The sequence below is a fragment of the Rhinichthys klamathensis genome, unplaced genomic scaffold (assembly GCF_029890125.1).
Source record: "Rhinichthys klamathensis goyatoka isolate OS25496 unplaced genomic scaffold, OSU_Roscu_1.1 h1tg000105l_1, whole genome shotgun sequence".
Lineage (NCBI taxonomy): Eukaryota > Metazoa > Chordata > Actinopteri > Cypriniformes > Leuciscidae > Rhinichthys > Rhinichthys klamathensis.
Window position 1 is genome coordinate 811907 of NW_026606644.1, and position 15812 is coordinate 827718.

Here is a 15812-nt window from a genome sequence, read left to right on the forward strand (position 1 = left end):
CCGCATAATCATACAAGCCGCGTTTCCATTAGGCTACTCTTCAAATTGCGCCAATTGAAATTGCGTAGCCTAATGAAAATGCGCACAATGGAAACACGTCCATTTCGAAAAAACTCCCGTTTATCCCAATAAAGTTTTTACGCTTGCATGAGGAGGCTTTTCAGGCAATTTGAAAAAGGAATATTTCGCAAAACTGCAATGGAAACGGGTTTTGCGCATTTACAGTCAGCTGACTTAGAATACGCGGTGTGTTTTGGGTCCGTGTCCGCAAATAATAATAATAATTATCATCATTATTATAACATTTATTATATGTAGAAGACGCTTTTATCCAAAAAAGGAACAAAGCAATTCGTCACATTTCATTCATAATACAGGTTGGACGATAATAATAGGGCTAAGATTATCACAAATAAACACAAGATTTTGACGCATATCCAAGTGTGTGTGCGGACTGGGTGTGGAGCGCGCACTGGATGGCACGGAGGCGTGGGCGCGAACACTTGCATTTTCCTATCAACAGTCGAAACAACTTAAAATACTCTATCATTTCTGGTCATACAGAATATAATAATACATTATTCGCAACTACTTTTATTTGCGTAATCTCACAATAACAAGAAAACGATGTGCTTTTGTAAAATAAAATAAAACAATCAGGCGCGCTTTCATGATCTCCGTGAACTGAAGCGCGAGAACTGATAGGCTAGCCTTTGTAGACTGAAGCTTTAAATGTCCACTTTAAAAGGAACAAATTCGAATCGAAAGCTAATACCTTCTGATTATGTAATCCGTATGAAAGGTGCATTTCTCTCTAAAGGTGCATCTGGAGATGGAGATATGTTTTTAGCCGACACTGATTTAGGAAAACAATAGTTTATTAATAAACAATTAAAATGCCTCGTTATTTTTTCAGACACATTTATTATAGCCTAACTCAACTATACATCCCCTTTCTGTAGGCTGTGGTTATGGCTCTTCTCATTCAGCACTGCGGTAAAAATATAATTTCCAGGTTCTAATTTGGCCTTAGAAAACCAGTAAAATCTACATTTTTTTCTCCATATTAATTTGTGAATATTTTAAATGTTTAATAAAGGGGCAAAAAGTCATAAACAAATATCTGAAAATTCGTCTCTCTCTCTCTCTCTCTCTCTCTCTCTCTCTCTCTCTCTCTCTCTCTCTCTCTCTCTCTCTCTCTCTCTCTCTCTCTCTCTCTCTCTCTCTCTCTCTCTCTCTCTCTCTCTCTCTCTCTCTCTCTCTCATATATATATATATATATATATATATATATATATATATATATTATTTTTTTATTTTTTTATTTTTTTGTGCAGCATTTGGTGTAGGTCTACAGGTCAAACTAAAATGTTGGTGTTCACCTTTGCGTTTTAAAAATACAACAACCGTTCATTTTTCGTTTTGCAATTAGGCCTACGGGTTAAATAAGAAAAATGAATGCAAGTACACTGACCGTTTGGACATAATACGAGACAGAGTTCTTTATTGAATTCACAAAATAAACAATAATTACAGGAGTAGTCTACTGGACTCTAAACCCACTGATCTATATAATGACATTAATAAAGTCATTCTATATTGATCAGTGTCTAAACCTCAAAGAAATGCCACAATCAAGACATCGGAGCAGAAATGAGGGAGAAACACCCAGGAACTCCGTGTCTTTCCCTGCCATTAACGCTTGGATAACACGCCACGTCTCCTTCCATTAATAATAATAATGTCTATGCGGTGGCTGTGATATAGGCTATAAACCTACCAACGTCCGTTGCCATGATTTTTGGAATGACTGATCGCGAGAGGAAAAAAAGACGTTTTAGTCGCATAACATCGGTTAATGGAACGCCGTCATTTCGCAATAGTTTTTTATCGACATTTAGAAAATATCGCAAAAGTTTTGCGCAAATCTGTAATGGAAACGCGCCCCAAATATGATCAAATATTGGGGGGGACAAATTGCCCTTCGTTGAATATTGGGGGGGACGTGTCCCCCTGTCCCCCCATAGGATTACGCCTATGATGTTGTGTATCTACTGGGTGTACGGCTCTTATTATCACAGATTAAAGGGTGATCAAAAAAATCAGTGCATTATGTGAATAATGTGAGGTTAGAGGTTAGAGTTGTTACATGGCCAGAAATGTGTGCTGTTACCTGCAAACAGAGCCACATTAGCGTGTTTGGGATCATACGGACATCGGGCCATTCCGCTGATGGGCTCGCCGACCAATTCCAGAGTGTCTCTCTGAACAAACACACACACACACACACTGTGAGGACGGGATATGACACTCTCTGAGAGGATGATAGCTGTTATAAACCACACATATCTCCAAACACATTCACAAGTGCTGCTATCATTTCAACACGCTTCCAGCAACAGTAGAGAGTGTGAGTGAGCGCGTGCATGTGTGAGAGAGATGGACCCTTCAAACGCAACTGTAGTGTGTGTCCATTTATCTCACAACTAAAACAAACCCAAAAACCTGTCTCCAGAAGGGTTTTCTCAATTTTATATATAACAATAAATCAGTATGGCTTTCATTTCGAAATATACTGTAAAAACAAAGACTTTAAGGTTTAACTATAAAATGTGAGATGTGGCCTGAAAATTTCACCCCAAAATCCAAAGAAAAAAGAAAGAAAATATATTGCATTAAAGCTGCAGTCCGTAGCTTTTCCTCTTTGTCGCCATCTCTCTGTTCGAAATCTGTAACTGCAGTGATTCGCGGAATTATCATCTTTACGTGGGTTGTAAATCGGCATGAAACAGCGCGGATGAACACAGTGCTTTGAGGCGAGTGCTGCTGTCAGTCACAGCGCTGTGTGGATACTGTCATACAGAATCACAGATTCACTTTTTGAAAGTTTGACCAACATAAGAATTTTCATAAGAAAATGTCTTCTGAACAAGTAAGTAAAATCCATTTTTGTTCTGACCAACTAAGGGGGAAAAAGCATTCGACATGATAAGCTTCGTTAGATTTAATCAACGCGATTTACAGCAACCGTGCAAATTATAGCCTACTTTGTTCTCAAATTGTTCATGTTAACAACATCAGCATTGCGTGACTGTTAAATTTAATGTGTTTTATGGTTAGCAGCTACCTGCGTAGTTCAGAATTCATATTCTCCATAATAGCAAAACGAGAAAGGCACAACAAAGGAAACTCCATAACTGTGTGAATTAAGAAAACGTACTGTTACACGATTGAACTATTGAAATGTCTTAACTTACTTGTTCAGCAGAAAAAAGCCGTCTCTTCTTCCGTTTTGAACCCCTTCAAAACACGGAGTTCACGCACTTTTCAAAAGCCCCGCCGATGTTTAAATCCTTGTGTTCGCATGAGACGGTTTCTTTCTCTTTCTCTAGCCACCTTAAATCCGAAGTACGAAGTCTTTTGGGTTTTATAACTGCTGAATCTCCAGTTGACACTGATGATTGTTGTTTGGATCTTTCTGGATGCCATAAGTTTAATCATGTAAAGTGCTGCGAGAAAAGCCTATACATCTAAACATCTCGTCACGCGCAGTATAGCCGGCTATAGCCGAAACTCCTTCTTTATGTGTACGGGTGTGACGTCATGACGCAAAGACATGCTCGAAACCCACCAGTACCACTGGAATTAAAATCATTATTACAAGCTAACCGTTTTGAATCTAGCTATGGCAAGCAGATAGTTTTGACCACTGGCAGAATATGTTTTTTTTTAAATATAATTATTTTGGATTATTTTTAACTTAAAAAAGTTACGGACAGCAGCTTTAAGAAAATTAAGCATTAATTACCAAATGACTAACTGAATATTTGGTAACACTGTACAATAAGTTCCTATTAGTTAACGTTGGTTAAAACATTATTCAATAAAAAGTTCAATGAGGTTCATTAAATAATATTAACAATATTAAATAACATTAATGTTACCAAAAGTGGTAACCAAAGTCATTATCTCTCTAAAGAAAATACATTATTTGGTCGTTAATGCTTCATTTTCTTAATGCAAAATACATTTTCTTATTTTTTTAAACATTTTATTTTGGGGTGACATATAATTCAGACATTTTCCTGACAGATTCAGCCACAAAACCACTCACACTTTCGATTCAACGCTTAAAACGAACATAATCTCCTCTGAACTCTTCGCTGTAATTTTGTGCATCCATTTATTGAGTTTTAATAATTAAGTCAATTGCACTTCCATCAATGTCGATCCTCTTTCATTAGTGTTAATCCATGGGTTCTAATGAACTGATTCTTTTTAATGATTCAGTGGAACTGATTCACAAAGCATTTTTTAATGACTAGACTGTAAGAGAAAAAATTGTTAAGTAGGTGAGTGCCATATTGCAAACAATGCAGAATATCATGTAAATTAACTTGTCAAGTCTTGCACTGCTACGAAGTTGACTAGCAACGGGAATAACAAGAAATGTAATGGTACTGATTTATCAAAGATTCCATTAACAAATATTATCCATTTAGTACTTGAGGACGGATAATAACTGGTTCTATATACAGTATACACTATATACGCTCTAAAAAAAGATTTCATGTTTATATGTACCGGTAACTTTCTATTTCTTTGTTATTAATAGTAAAATGTACTAGCAATTTCTGAAAATTGCTCAGAAATTCTATACCTTTTTTCAGTGTACTTAAATACGCAAAATATTTTTTTCTATGAGCTCAAGATTTGAGTCAGATTGATTCATTAAAAAAAGAATCAGCTCACAGCTGAAATCTCACATTGTACATACATATACATACATACAAGCTAAAATTGAAAACTGTAGAAATTCTTCTACATATTTGAGGATGAACAGAACTGGATCTTGTGATGTTTGTGTAATATTACTCTTTACACGCTCTACATGTTTGCCGAGGGTAAACACAGGGGAGACAGTGAAGTCTGCAGGCATTGAGGAACACTCACCGTGTAATTGGCACACAGCGGGTTGAAAGCATTCGTCCCGCACACGAACAGCCCTCCATCATGGCTCAACAGCACCTTAATATAATTACGGCACTCCTCCTGAGGTAAACAGAGAGAAATAGAATAATTTACTCTTGTTTATACTATTATATATTGTGGCAAGCAGGGTGGGGCCGAGAGCTGCGGGAACGGAGCGTGAGTGCTAATGAGCATCACCCACACCGGTCTCGAGTCCCACGGAGGAGCTCCGGAAGGATAAAAAGTTACAGTGCAAGACAAGTGAGGACCAGGCGTGGGACTTTACATTGGTGCTTTATTTTAGTTTATGCGGCAGTCTCCGTGAGGGGCTCCGGTTCCCGCCTCTTTCTTCCCTAATCAACAAACCTTGTTACAATATTTATTCTAGTTGTCAAATTTGTTGATTGCTTATTTTGTTTGCAACATAATACAATACAATACAATATTTTGCCATGGTAGTGAATGAGTGCTATATTTTAATACAATAGTATTTTCAGTATACTTTCCTAGGTACTTTATAGGAATAACATGATACATGTAATTTGTGGTATACATGGGTACATATATAATATAAAAGACAAAATAAATAAACAAAATATTTTAATAGAATTTTAATTTAATATTATATTAAAATATATTTATCTTTATAAATATATTATATTTATTAACAATACTTGTATTTTTTATTTGCCCTGTTGTCCTTTTATTAATATTAATAGAGTAGGTTTAAATAAATAGAGTAGGAAATAAACAAAAAGCTTTGGGATTAAAACTGAAAGAAAGAGAGAGCGAGAGTTTGTATAATTCTGTTATCTCAATATGCATAAACACAATAAAATGACTATTCCTATTAATTATTGTGTGGAACAGCGGAAATGATTTCAAACTCTGTGTATTTGTTTTGCCGGGCTGATCTTCTTTGAATAACAATGACTTGGCAGCATTTGACTTTCATGTCATTTAACAAAGTCATCTGAATTCTAATTAAAATTTGAGTGAAGGAGAGAGCCAAACAAAATCATAGTGTGTGCGTGGGCGCGAGTGTGTGTGTGTGTGCGCGCGTGTCTGAGATGGGTCAGACATGAAAGGGTAGGGTAAGATGGACAAAAGAATAAGGCTGTAAATATTTACACAGCTTCACAAGTCATTTTCCCCCAGACATCATTATTTTGAGAGCTGTGTTTGTTTTTGAAGACAGACACTAGATAAGAAGGTCCCAGCTTGCAGCTCCGCCACAGAGCCCACACAGTGGGCATCACCCTATAACAGTTCAACGTTTGTCAGTTTTTCAGGACAAGGACCCCATGAAGCAGGGACCCTCGATGCAAAATGTGTCAAACAGAGCTACATATTAAGCATTCGATATTAATATAGAGACAAACCATATTATGATCAAAAATAAGTTATATGTTAAGACAATAGATCAGAACTATGTGTACATCGTTGTTGTTGCACATGCATCACTCTGTCTAATACTTTAATTGTTAAAATTAAGATTTATGCATCATAATAAACAACACGTTGCGATAAAATTCCCAATTCATTAGCTGTTTGGAGTTGTAAATTATTTTAATGGATTTGCAGTCATACGTTTTTATTTTATTAATCAGATGGACAAATAAACATTTACCTGAACTTTAGCTACAAGTTCATTCAAAATTAACATTTTTATTTTACTGTCAGATGGACAATTAAGAATCTAATCAATAAGTAATTGAGTGTGGGTTAAAGTGCAGATGTAATGTGTTAGCAACGGCTCCACCATAACAAGAATAGCAATGTAGTGAGACATTTAAGATTATTTACAAGTTATTTACACAAATAATTGGAATGGAAATAAAAATATATAATGATACGAATATTTTTTCTAGTAATCTATTAGTCTGAATTTACATATAGCCTCACTTTACAATCACTAAAATGCTGTCACTCATCTCAGTTCGCGATCTCACAACGTTCCAATAAAATCAATAAGGTTGTCTACACACACTGCATAATGAATCTCTTACTTGCATCATGTCTTTGTTAATGAGAGGTTTCGCGAGAGCGAGCAGAACTCAGCACTTGCACAAAAACTCCGGCGTTTGAGTGGCGAGTGGATTCTAACTTAAACACCTCTGATTGGCCATCGCGTTCAAGAGATCAACAAACATGTCTGTGATTGGCTACATTTCTTACCGCTGCAAAAACACGTTGTAAATAGGAACATTTCATGGTCTCCAGAGCACAAATCTGTTTCGCCAATAATAGTATATTATTACAGTATCAACTGAGGGTGCTCTTGTTTTCTTTTCAGGGTGATGTTTTTAACCATGTTTTATTTTTTTAACAAAAAATTATTTGTGATCAAACAATAAAGCTGCAGTCCGCAGTTTTTCCTCTTTGTCGCCATCTCTGTTCGAAATCTGCAATTGCAGTTATGCACGGAATTATCAACTTTACGTAGGTTGTGCCTCGGTCGGCACGGCACAGCGTGGATGAATCCAATGTTTTGAGGAGAATGTGGCCGGTGTGGATACTGGCATTCAGAATCACAGATTATTATTTTTGGAAGTATGACCAACAAAAGAATTTTCACCGGAAAATGTCATCTGATTAAATGTCAAACCGTGCAAATTATACTTTGTTCTCAAATTGTTAATGTTAACAACATCAGGATTGCGTGATTACATTTAATGTCCTTCAGATATGTATCCTTGTTTTCGCATGGGCCGGTTGCAGTCTCTTTTTTTCTGTAGTCACTCCGAAGTCCGAACGAAGTCTTTTGCATTTTACAGCGGGTGAATATCTAGTTGTCACTGGTGATTGTCGTTTGAACCTTTCTGGATCCGCCATCAAATTGATAAGTTTAATTATATCAAGAGCTGTGAGAAAAGGCTATAAATCTCCACCTTCAACATCCTCACACGCAATATAGCTTATACTAGTCGAGACTCTTCTTTATGTGTACAGATGTGACGTAATGACTCAAAGACATGCTCGAATCTCCCGCGGAAATCCACCAGTACCACTGGAATTAAAAACATTATTACAAGCTTACCGTTTTGAATCAAGCTAAGGCAAGCAGATAGTTTTGAATACTGGCTGGTTATGTTTTGAATACATTGCTTCTAGCCCCGCCCCGTTTCCAAGATGGCTGCATGTCTTTCTGTCTGCTCTTTGTCTGTCCATTTTTAACTTTTTTAAAGGTTTTTAGAGCACCTTCCACTGAAATAATTCAGACAGTGCCTTCATTTAACCTACCCTGTTATATTTGTGAGCTCTTGGCCTATTATTTGGTTTGAGGCCTATCTTCATACTACAACCCAGGGATCTGCTGCAGTGTGGCTTGTTTTCAGCCTAGATCTGTGACGGTTTCTTGAAACAGGACTTACAGCAAGAAAACAACATCTATCTCCAGCTGCATTGTTGTTCGCCTCCAGCACACACTAAAGCCTATGCTATCTGGCTACAGCTATTCTGAGAGGTTCTCGGCCTATTCCACCTGGTCTGAGCCCTACCTGTTTGTTTTCGAGAGGATCTCGGCCTACTCCACCTACTCCAAGGCTTGTTTCCAGCACACATTGAAGCCTGTGCTACACTACTAAAGAATCATGCTTTACTTTATAAAAATCCTACTGGTTCTCGGGATTTTGTCATCCACCCTTTTGCTGCATGTACAGTATCAGGACCCCGGGCCTGTTGGTAAACGCAATCTAGGATTTGCCACAGCATTTCACTGTCGGGGAACATTAGACTTCATTCTTCAATCAAGAGATGTCACATCCTATTGGATTACTAAATCTGTTGGACTTTCTGTCACCCAGGTATTTCGAACCCTTCCATATTTTTCAATTATGGTTCTGCAGGAGCTGTTTGACTCTAACTTGTTACTGGCTCTGCCCTTTGTAAAAGACAAGCATTGGATTTGTTCTGGTGTTGCTTTTAGACGCATGTTAATTATTCTCATGTTATTTATTTTTGGTAATGTTCATCCAAATCCTGGCCCAGCTAACTCAGTTACTGCCCAGCTGTCATTTGGTGAATTTTGTGACCGCAAATCATTAGGTTTTCTACATGTAAATATCTGCAGTCTGCTGAATTCTAAGCATTTTGACACTTTAAAAACATTGGTGCACACAGCTAATCCTGATGTTCTTGCTATCTCTGAATCCTGGCTTAAAAAAGGGAACACTAATCTTGACATCTGCATACCAGGCTATAATGTGTTTCGTCAGGATAGAGTGACCAGGGGTGGTGGTGTAGCTATGTATGTTAAAGATCATCTGCAATGTACTGTTGTTCTTTCTAAGTCAGTTCCTAAACAACTTGAACTGCTGGTACTAAAGCTTAGGCTTTCAACTACTTTCTCTATCTCTGTTGCTGTTTGCTATAGAGCACCTTCAGCTCCAGCTTCTGCACTTACAGCTTTTAGTCAACTCTTAGCTCCTTATATATCCTCTGAGTTTGTCCTGATGGGTGATCTGAACTGGGATATGTTCAATCCCCCAAATACAGTTTTGCAACAGTTTGACGCTTTAAACCTTACTCAGATGATATCTGAGCCCACCAGACCTAACCATAAATCTTCCGCATCATCCACTCTGATTGACCTTATTTTGACTAACAATCCATCTAGTTATCAAACAGGAGTGTTTAGTCAAATAAGTGATCATTGCGCTATTGCATGTATACGTTCTGGCCTTTCATTCAAAAGGCCCCCAGTAATTGTAACCAAGCGCTCTTTGAAAAAACTGGATATGCAAGCCTTTCTCCAAGATGTTGCGGCTGTGCCCTGGGATAGAATTAATTCCTTCCCTTACCTGGAAGAGGCGTGGTCTTTTTTTAAAAACACTTTCGGTCTGATTATGAGTAAGCATGCCCCTCTGAAAAAATTTAGAATAAAAAATCGATATAGTCCATGGTTCTCCAATGACCTGGCTGAGATTATTCATCGTAAAAATGCCCTCTGGAATAAGGCCCGTTCTAACCAATCTCCAGTTGACTGGCTGGCCTTCCGTCAATGCAGAAATAAAGCAACACAGGCTATCAGAAATGCCAAAATCTCGCATTTTAAAGAGAAACTCACCACATGTGGCACTGATGCTAGGGCATTCTGGAAAACAGTCAAGGTAATGGAAAATAAAGTTATTTCCCCTCATTTACCAGTTTCTATGTTATTTAATGATATTATTATTACTGAGAAGTCTCGGATGGCCTCACTTCTAAACCATCACTTTATTAATGCAACCCATACAGTTTCAATGTCAAACCCTAATCCTGAATCAATGGACACTTCAGTTACAACTGATGCAGATGCTCAACTTTCTCCATCAGACAAGAGGGGCTTCTCCTTTATGCCTCTTTCCACCTCTGAAGTCCAGGATGAACTCACCAAGCTGACTACAAACAAATCTGCTGGTCTTGATGGTCTTGATCCCATGTTCCTAAAAGCAGCATCCCGCATAATTGCCGCTCCCGTCACTAGACTATTTAACATGTCCCTACAGTTCTCTGAGTTCCCTATTGATTGGAAATCAGCCACAATTTTCCCCCTCTTCAAAGGGGGTTCTGAATCTGACCCAAATTGTTACCGCCCAATTTCCATCCTTCCATGCCTTGCCAAAGTTCTGGAGAAACTCGTACAAAAACAGTTAAATGATTTCCTGGATAAAAATCATATATTATTTGACATGCAATCTGGTTTTCGGACGGGACATGGGTGCATAACAGCCACCACAAAGGTCCTTGATGATGTAATTACAGCTTTAGACAGCAAACAGGTCTGTATTGCCACCTTTATAGACCTCGCCAAGGCCTTTGACTCTGTCGACCATAGGATCCTCTTACATAGCTCTCCAGTATTGGTCTGTCCTCCTCTAGCTGTGATTGGTTTGCTAATTATCTCACCAACCGTGTCCAGCAATTAAAGGTTGACAACATTATGTCAGACCCACTCACTGTCTCTAAAGGTGTGCCTCAAGGCTCCATCCTGGGTCCAATCCTTTTTTCTATCTACATCAATGATATAGCCAAAGCTGTTGGTACCTCTCGGATTCATCTTTATGCAGATGATACCATTTTGTACTCAGTTGGTTCCTCTCCCAATTCTGCGGCTTCCAGTCTTAAACTCAGCTTCACCTATATAGAGCAGTTCTTTGACAGTCTCCACCTCCGTATTAACGCCAGTAAGACTAAATGTATCCTTTTTAGCCGAAAACAGGTTACAGAGACTCCACCTACATTCACCTGCATGAACGGTATGGCTCTGGAGTATGTCAAAGAATATAAATACCTAGGTATCTGGTTGGATTCATCCCTGTCATTCATTACACACATCAATAACCTTCAAACAAAAGTCAAAGCTAGACTAGCCTTTCTTTTCCGTAATAAAGCCTCCTTTACCCATGCTTCCAAATGCACCCTCGTTAAGACGACAGTACTGCCAATTTTGGATTACGCCGATATTATCTACAGAATGGCACCAAACACAGCTCTAAAAAAACTTGACACAATCTATCATTCAGCCATTCGTTTTGCCACTAATGCACCCTTTCACACTCATCACTGTGACCTGTATAAACTGGTGGGTTGGCCCTCCCTTTATACCCGGCGGCTCCATCATTGGTTTCTCTTCATATACAAGACAATTCTGGGCAAGGCACCTCTCTATTTGTCATCCCTACTTCATGCCGCTCATAATACCTATCACACAAGATCAAGTAATTTGATTAAATTAAGTACCCCCCCTACTTCTACTACCTTTGGACGTAATGCCTTCCGCTTTGCATCAGTACATGACTGGAACATACTACAAAATACCCTGAAACTTACATCTCTGATCCCAATCTCCACCTTTAAGCAAAAGCTCGAAAATTACATAGTTGACTCTTGTTCCTGCTGACAATCATGAACCATATTTATACACACATATTTAAGCACTCTATTCCTTTCTTTTTCCCCTTTGTTGTCTATCTTTTTTAAATTTAGTTACTTGTTCTATGTGTTGTGTGTTTGACTATGTACAGCTGTACAGTATGTTCTTATTTATTCCTGTAGCCTCTTGGCCAGGTAATGTTTGTAAATGAGAAGTGGTTCTCAAACAGTTTACCTGGATAAATAAAGGTTAAATAAAATAAAAAATAAAATGTACTTGCTCAAAAAATTATTTTGGATAATTTTTAACCCAAAAAAGTCAAGGACTGGAGCTTTAATTGAAGGACCCCCTGCAGTACTGCTGCGGACCCCCTAGGGGTCACGGTTGAAGACCCTTGCCCTATAACATACATTTTTCTCCTGGGTTTTACATTGTATTTGGACTAAATAGGCACAATGGTGCTGCATGTCTTTGTGTAGCACAGAAACAGGAAGTAGCTGGACTTGAATGCATCATGACGTGAGTCCAGCTATAAAAGCAGTCCTACTGGATAACCAGCTGCGAACACTCATGAATCAGGAATGTCTTTGTTCCCTGACGGACATCAATGGAACGTTTTGAAGTGGTTTTGTGTATTTTGCTGAAACCTCTGCATGTGGGCCCCAACACGCAGCTCCACCATAGGGCCCATTCACCACTCTGCCCATTGAGTTAGGCTGGGCCCCCTGGTGGAGCTGAAACCCGAGGGGGCCGACACTGAGGTCAGGCTCTTTGAGGTGATTAGCAGGACTGCCAAGGTTCTATGTGTTGTTACAGATGCAAGTCCACCGTTCACTGTGTGTGTGTTTGCACAAGAGATGTAGATCTAAGTGTCGTTACAAATGCATTCAAGCTGCTCACAGCGTTAAACACACACTCCCTATTGATAGATCAACTTACAGCATGTGTGTGCATGTGTTTGAATAGAAGAACAGACAGGGATCTTTTCATTTTTGATAAACTGAAGAGTGTGTGTCTAAGCATATAAAATGACGCAACCTTTCACCTCTTATTACGGTGAGTAATTCCACCTGGATGCTGTGAAAGATTGAGGTATTGAGGTGCTCTAACATTCCCGCATCAACAATGCCAGTTTTTTCCCTCTGTGTTTTTCTTGGTGATCATCAGGATACAATGCAAATAACAGTGGCAAAATTAGGCAACAATTTGAAGAAAATCCAGCTGATCTTCACCCTAAGGGGCCGCTTACACGACACCATTTTCAACTGAAAGCCTTGTATGCATTTTGGCCAGGCATTCATTTACACGACAACAGCGTTTTGGGGGCCTGAAAATGCAAACTTTTGAAAACGGGTTTCAAAGTGCAAATTACAGTTATTGCCTCCATGTGTACTACAAAAAATTGACGAATGTGTGAAAACGGTGACGTCATGGACATGTGTATTACGTGTTCAGTCTAAAGGCGCATAGAGTTTCTTTACAAAGTGACATCGCCAACTACTGGCCTGGCAGTAAAATACAGCGTTTTTAGTTTTTGTCAATGTGGATCAACAATTAATTTAACTTCTGTAATTTGACTATTTTACATAATGCGACTAGTAAAGCCAGGCTCAGACTACAGGAGTTTCAGGCCGATTTATGCCCAGTTTACCCATCCCAGTATTTGGAGATAAAAACCGTGTCCAGGGGATTGTTCGGTTCCAATGTTACGCCCAGGTTATCTGGTAATGTGAGGCATTTACATTGAAGACATGTTTGATATTGAGGATTTTAAATCAGGATGATTACGTCAGTACTTCCACAATAGCCACTGAGAGACAAGTCTGCAAGGAGACGGAAGTGATGGAAACATCAAGCATCTCTATGGGTCCAGTGGACAAAGGAGATGGAGGAACAGCTGGTCGAAATGCGGCAACACCACGGCTGCCTTTATAATGTCTCCTCATTTAATGTCTACAGCAAGTTGCTGCGACACAATATCCATTTTGTTTACATCCGCTTCCCCGTAAGATCACGTCAGGTGCTTATCTGGCATGATAATCTTAAGAAGATCTTGTAATGTGTGATGCGCCACAATTTTCAAATCTTGTAGTGTGTGCAGGTTTGAGATTTGAAAGAATAAATGTACGTGATGCAACCAGATTTCAAAATCGGTTAAGATTTAAAAACTCCTGTAATCTGAGACCAGCTTAAGTAACTATTACTCATACTTAACTTTAGGGATCATACTTCAGACTGTAACTTTTCCTGCACTATTTGTGCTATCGATATGATACATTGTGCAGCTTGCAGAGGAAAGGTGTACTATTACAGACATTTTTTTTATCTTGTGAGTGATAAAACAGGCACAAAATCCAGACCTAAGCCATATCTACATACGGTTACCGTGAATTTGCCAAGTAAAACATCCTGGATCAACATTTTCTTTCTTGATCCTGTCCGAAAATGTCTGAAACCCTTTCCCTACCCCTAAACCTAAACCTAACCCCAACCCTACCCACAAGTTATCCCTAAAATCAGAGGGAAATTATAGGTGAATAACACTGATGTAGAAGCACATAACCCTGACTGTAAGCCTAAACTTGGCATAAACTGTAAACTTGTTGTAGCTGTAATGTTGTTCCAGGATCAAAAAAATATGTTGATCCAAGAACATAGATGAGGGTACATTCACCATCTTGGGCCATCACCCCAAGCAACCACCCATGAAAGCTCTAAAAACCACTCAGAATGCCACAGAAACAGGCAAAACTCACTCACATTTTCAAAATAAACACATAGTTGATTAATATTATATTTCCCTTCCCACAAGGCCATGGTTACATCAGCAGGAAAGGAACTCTGCTTTAGATGCTGAGAACATGATGAAAACTAGATCAAATTAAGAAACTTAATAAATGTCTTTAGCAGCATCTATTCCTGTAAGGACTCACCGCTGGCTTACTGGTACACAATAAAAACATACAGCTAAACGTGAGCAAAACAGCCCAGCTGTGTCAGTGCGCTGTAAACTCTCTGCATGGGGTGGGGAGATCTTACGTTCCGCTTCATAAACTGTAAAATTGAATTCATCAGAGATGCAGGATTGCGAGCGGGTCGATCCGTACGCCCGTCAGAAGTGTAAAAAGCAGGTTTCGCTCTGGGGAAGAGCACATTTGCTTCAGGTCTCTGTGAAACACCATCAAGAAAGTGTCAAGATTTATTCTTCAGATTAGAGCGTGCGACATGGCAGCATACGTTCTCGCACCCCAGCAGACTCCACTCCTTTCTACTCCGATCAAAGTCTGTCTTCTCCTCCCTTACTCTCCTGCCTTTCTTCTCACCGTCCTCACTCTCCACCACTCCTTGTTCTCTCTCTGCATGTCTCCGTTCGCTCCCGTTCCTCCCACTCAAATTGCTTTTTCGCTTCTTCCTGCACCAAAATCCCTCACTAAGGCAGAGGTTCCCAGACTGTTCTGTCAGCCGAACCTCTGAGATGTAGGCAGTGCTATTACACATCTTCTGAAAGAGTACAGAATCTTCGGATCCAAACACCAGCAAAAAAGGAGCAGAAACAAGCGATAAAAGCATTGCTTATCTATGAATTAAAAAAAAAAATCAATTTTCTTTTTGTTCAAAATGGTGCGTTTTTTATGAAACTTACCCATATTCAAATGTTGATCAAAAAGAGTGTATTAAGCTAGAATAAAACATTTGTTATTGTTGTTGTTGTTTAAAAGCAGAGGCTCTGTTAAGTTAGTTAATATTTCAATTATTCAATGACACATTTATAGCTTTCTGGTATCAGTTAATTGTCAAATGACATGCAAGAAAACAGATCAAATATCTATTTTTAGCAAGTGCTTTATTTTTAAATTATGTTGTCTCCACAACTTGGCAAAAATTGTATTGTGATTATTTATGTATTTCAATTGCGATATAACATTTAATTTCATATAAAATTAATTAAACTCCATATTGCTACGGAGACACCCAGACAAAAATA

The 15812-nt window shown here is 38.7% G+C and overlaps 1 protein-coding gene across 1 annotated transcript in view; it reads right to left on the reverse strand.

The window, feature by feature from the left end:
- The window catches only part of sema6ba (sema domain, transmembrane domain (TM), and cytoplasmic domain, (semaphorin) 6Ba), a 166188-nt gene that overhangs the window by 36047 nt on the left and 114329 nt on the right, over nucleotides 1-15812 (reverse strand). Inside the window, exons 6-7 of the mRNA XM_056253452.1 lie at nucleotides 4954-5052; nucleotides 2174-2264 (exon numbers count right to left, since the gene is read on the reverse strand). Coding sequence (XP_056109427.1) covers nucleotides 2174-2264; nucleotides 4954-5052 — 190 coding nt within the window. The remainder of the gene's footprint in view (nucleotides 1-2173; nucleotides 2265-4953; nucleotides 5053-15812) is intronic.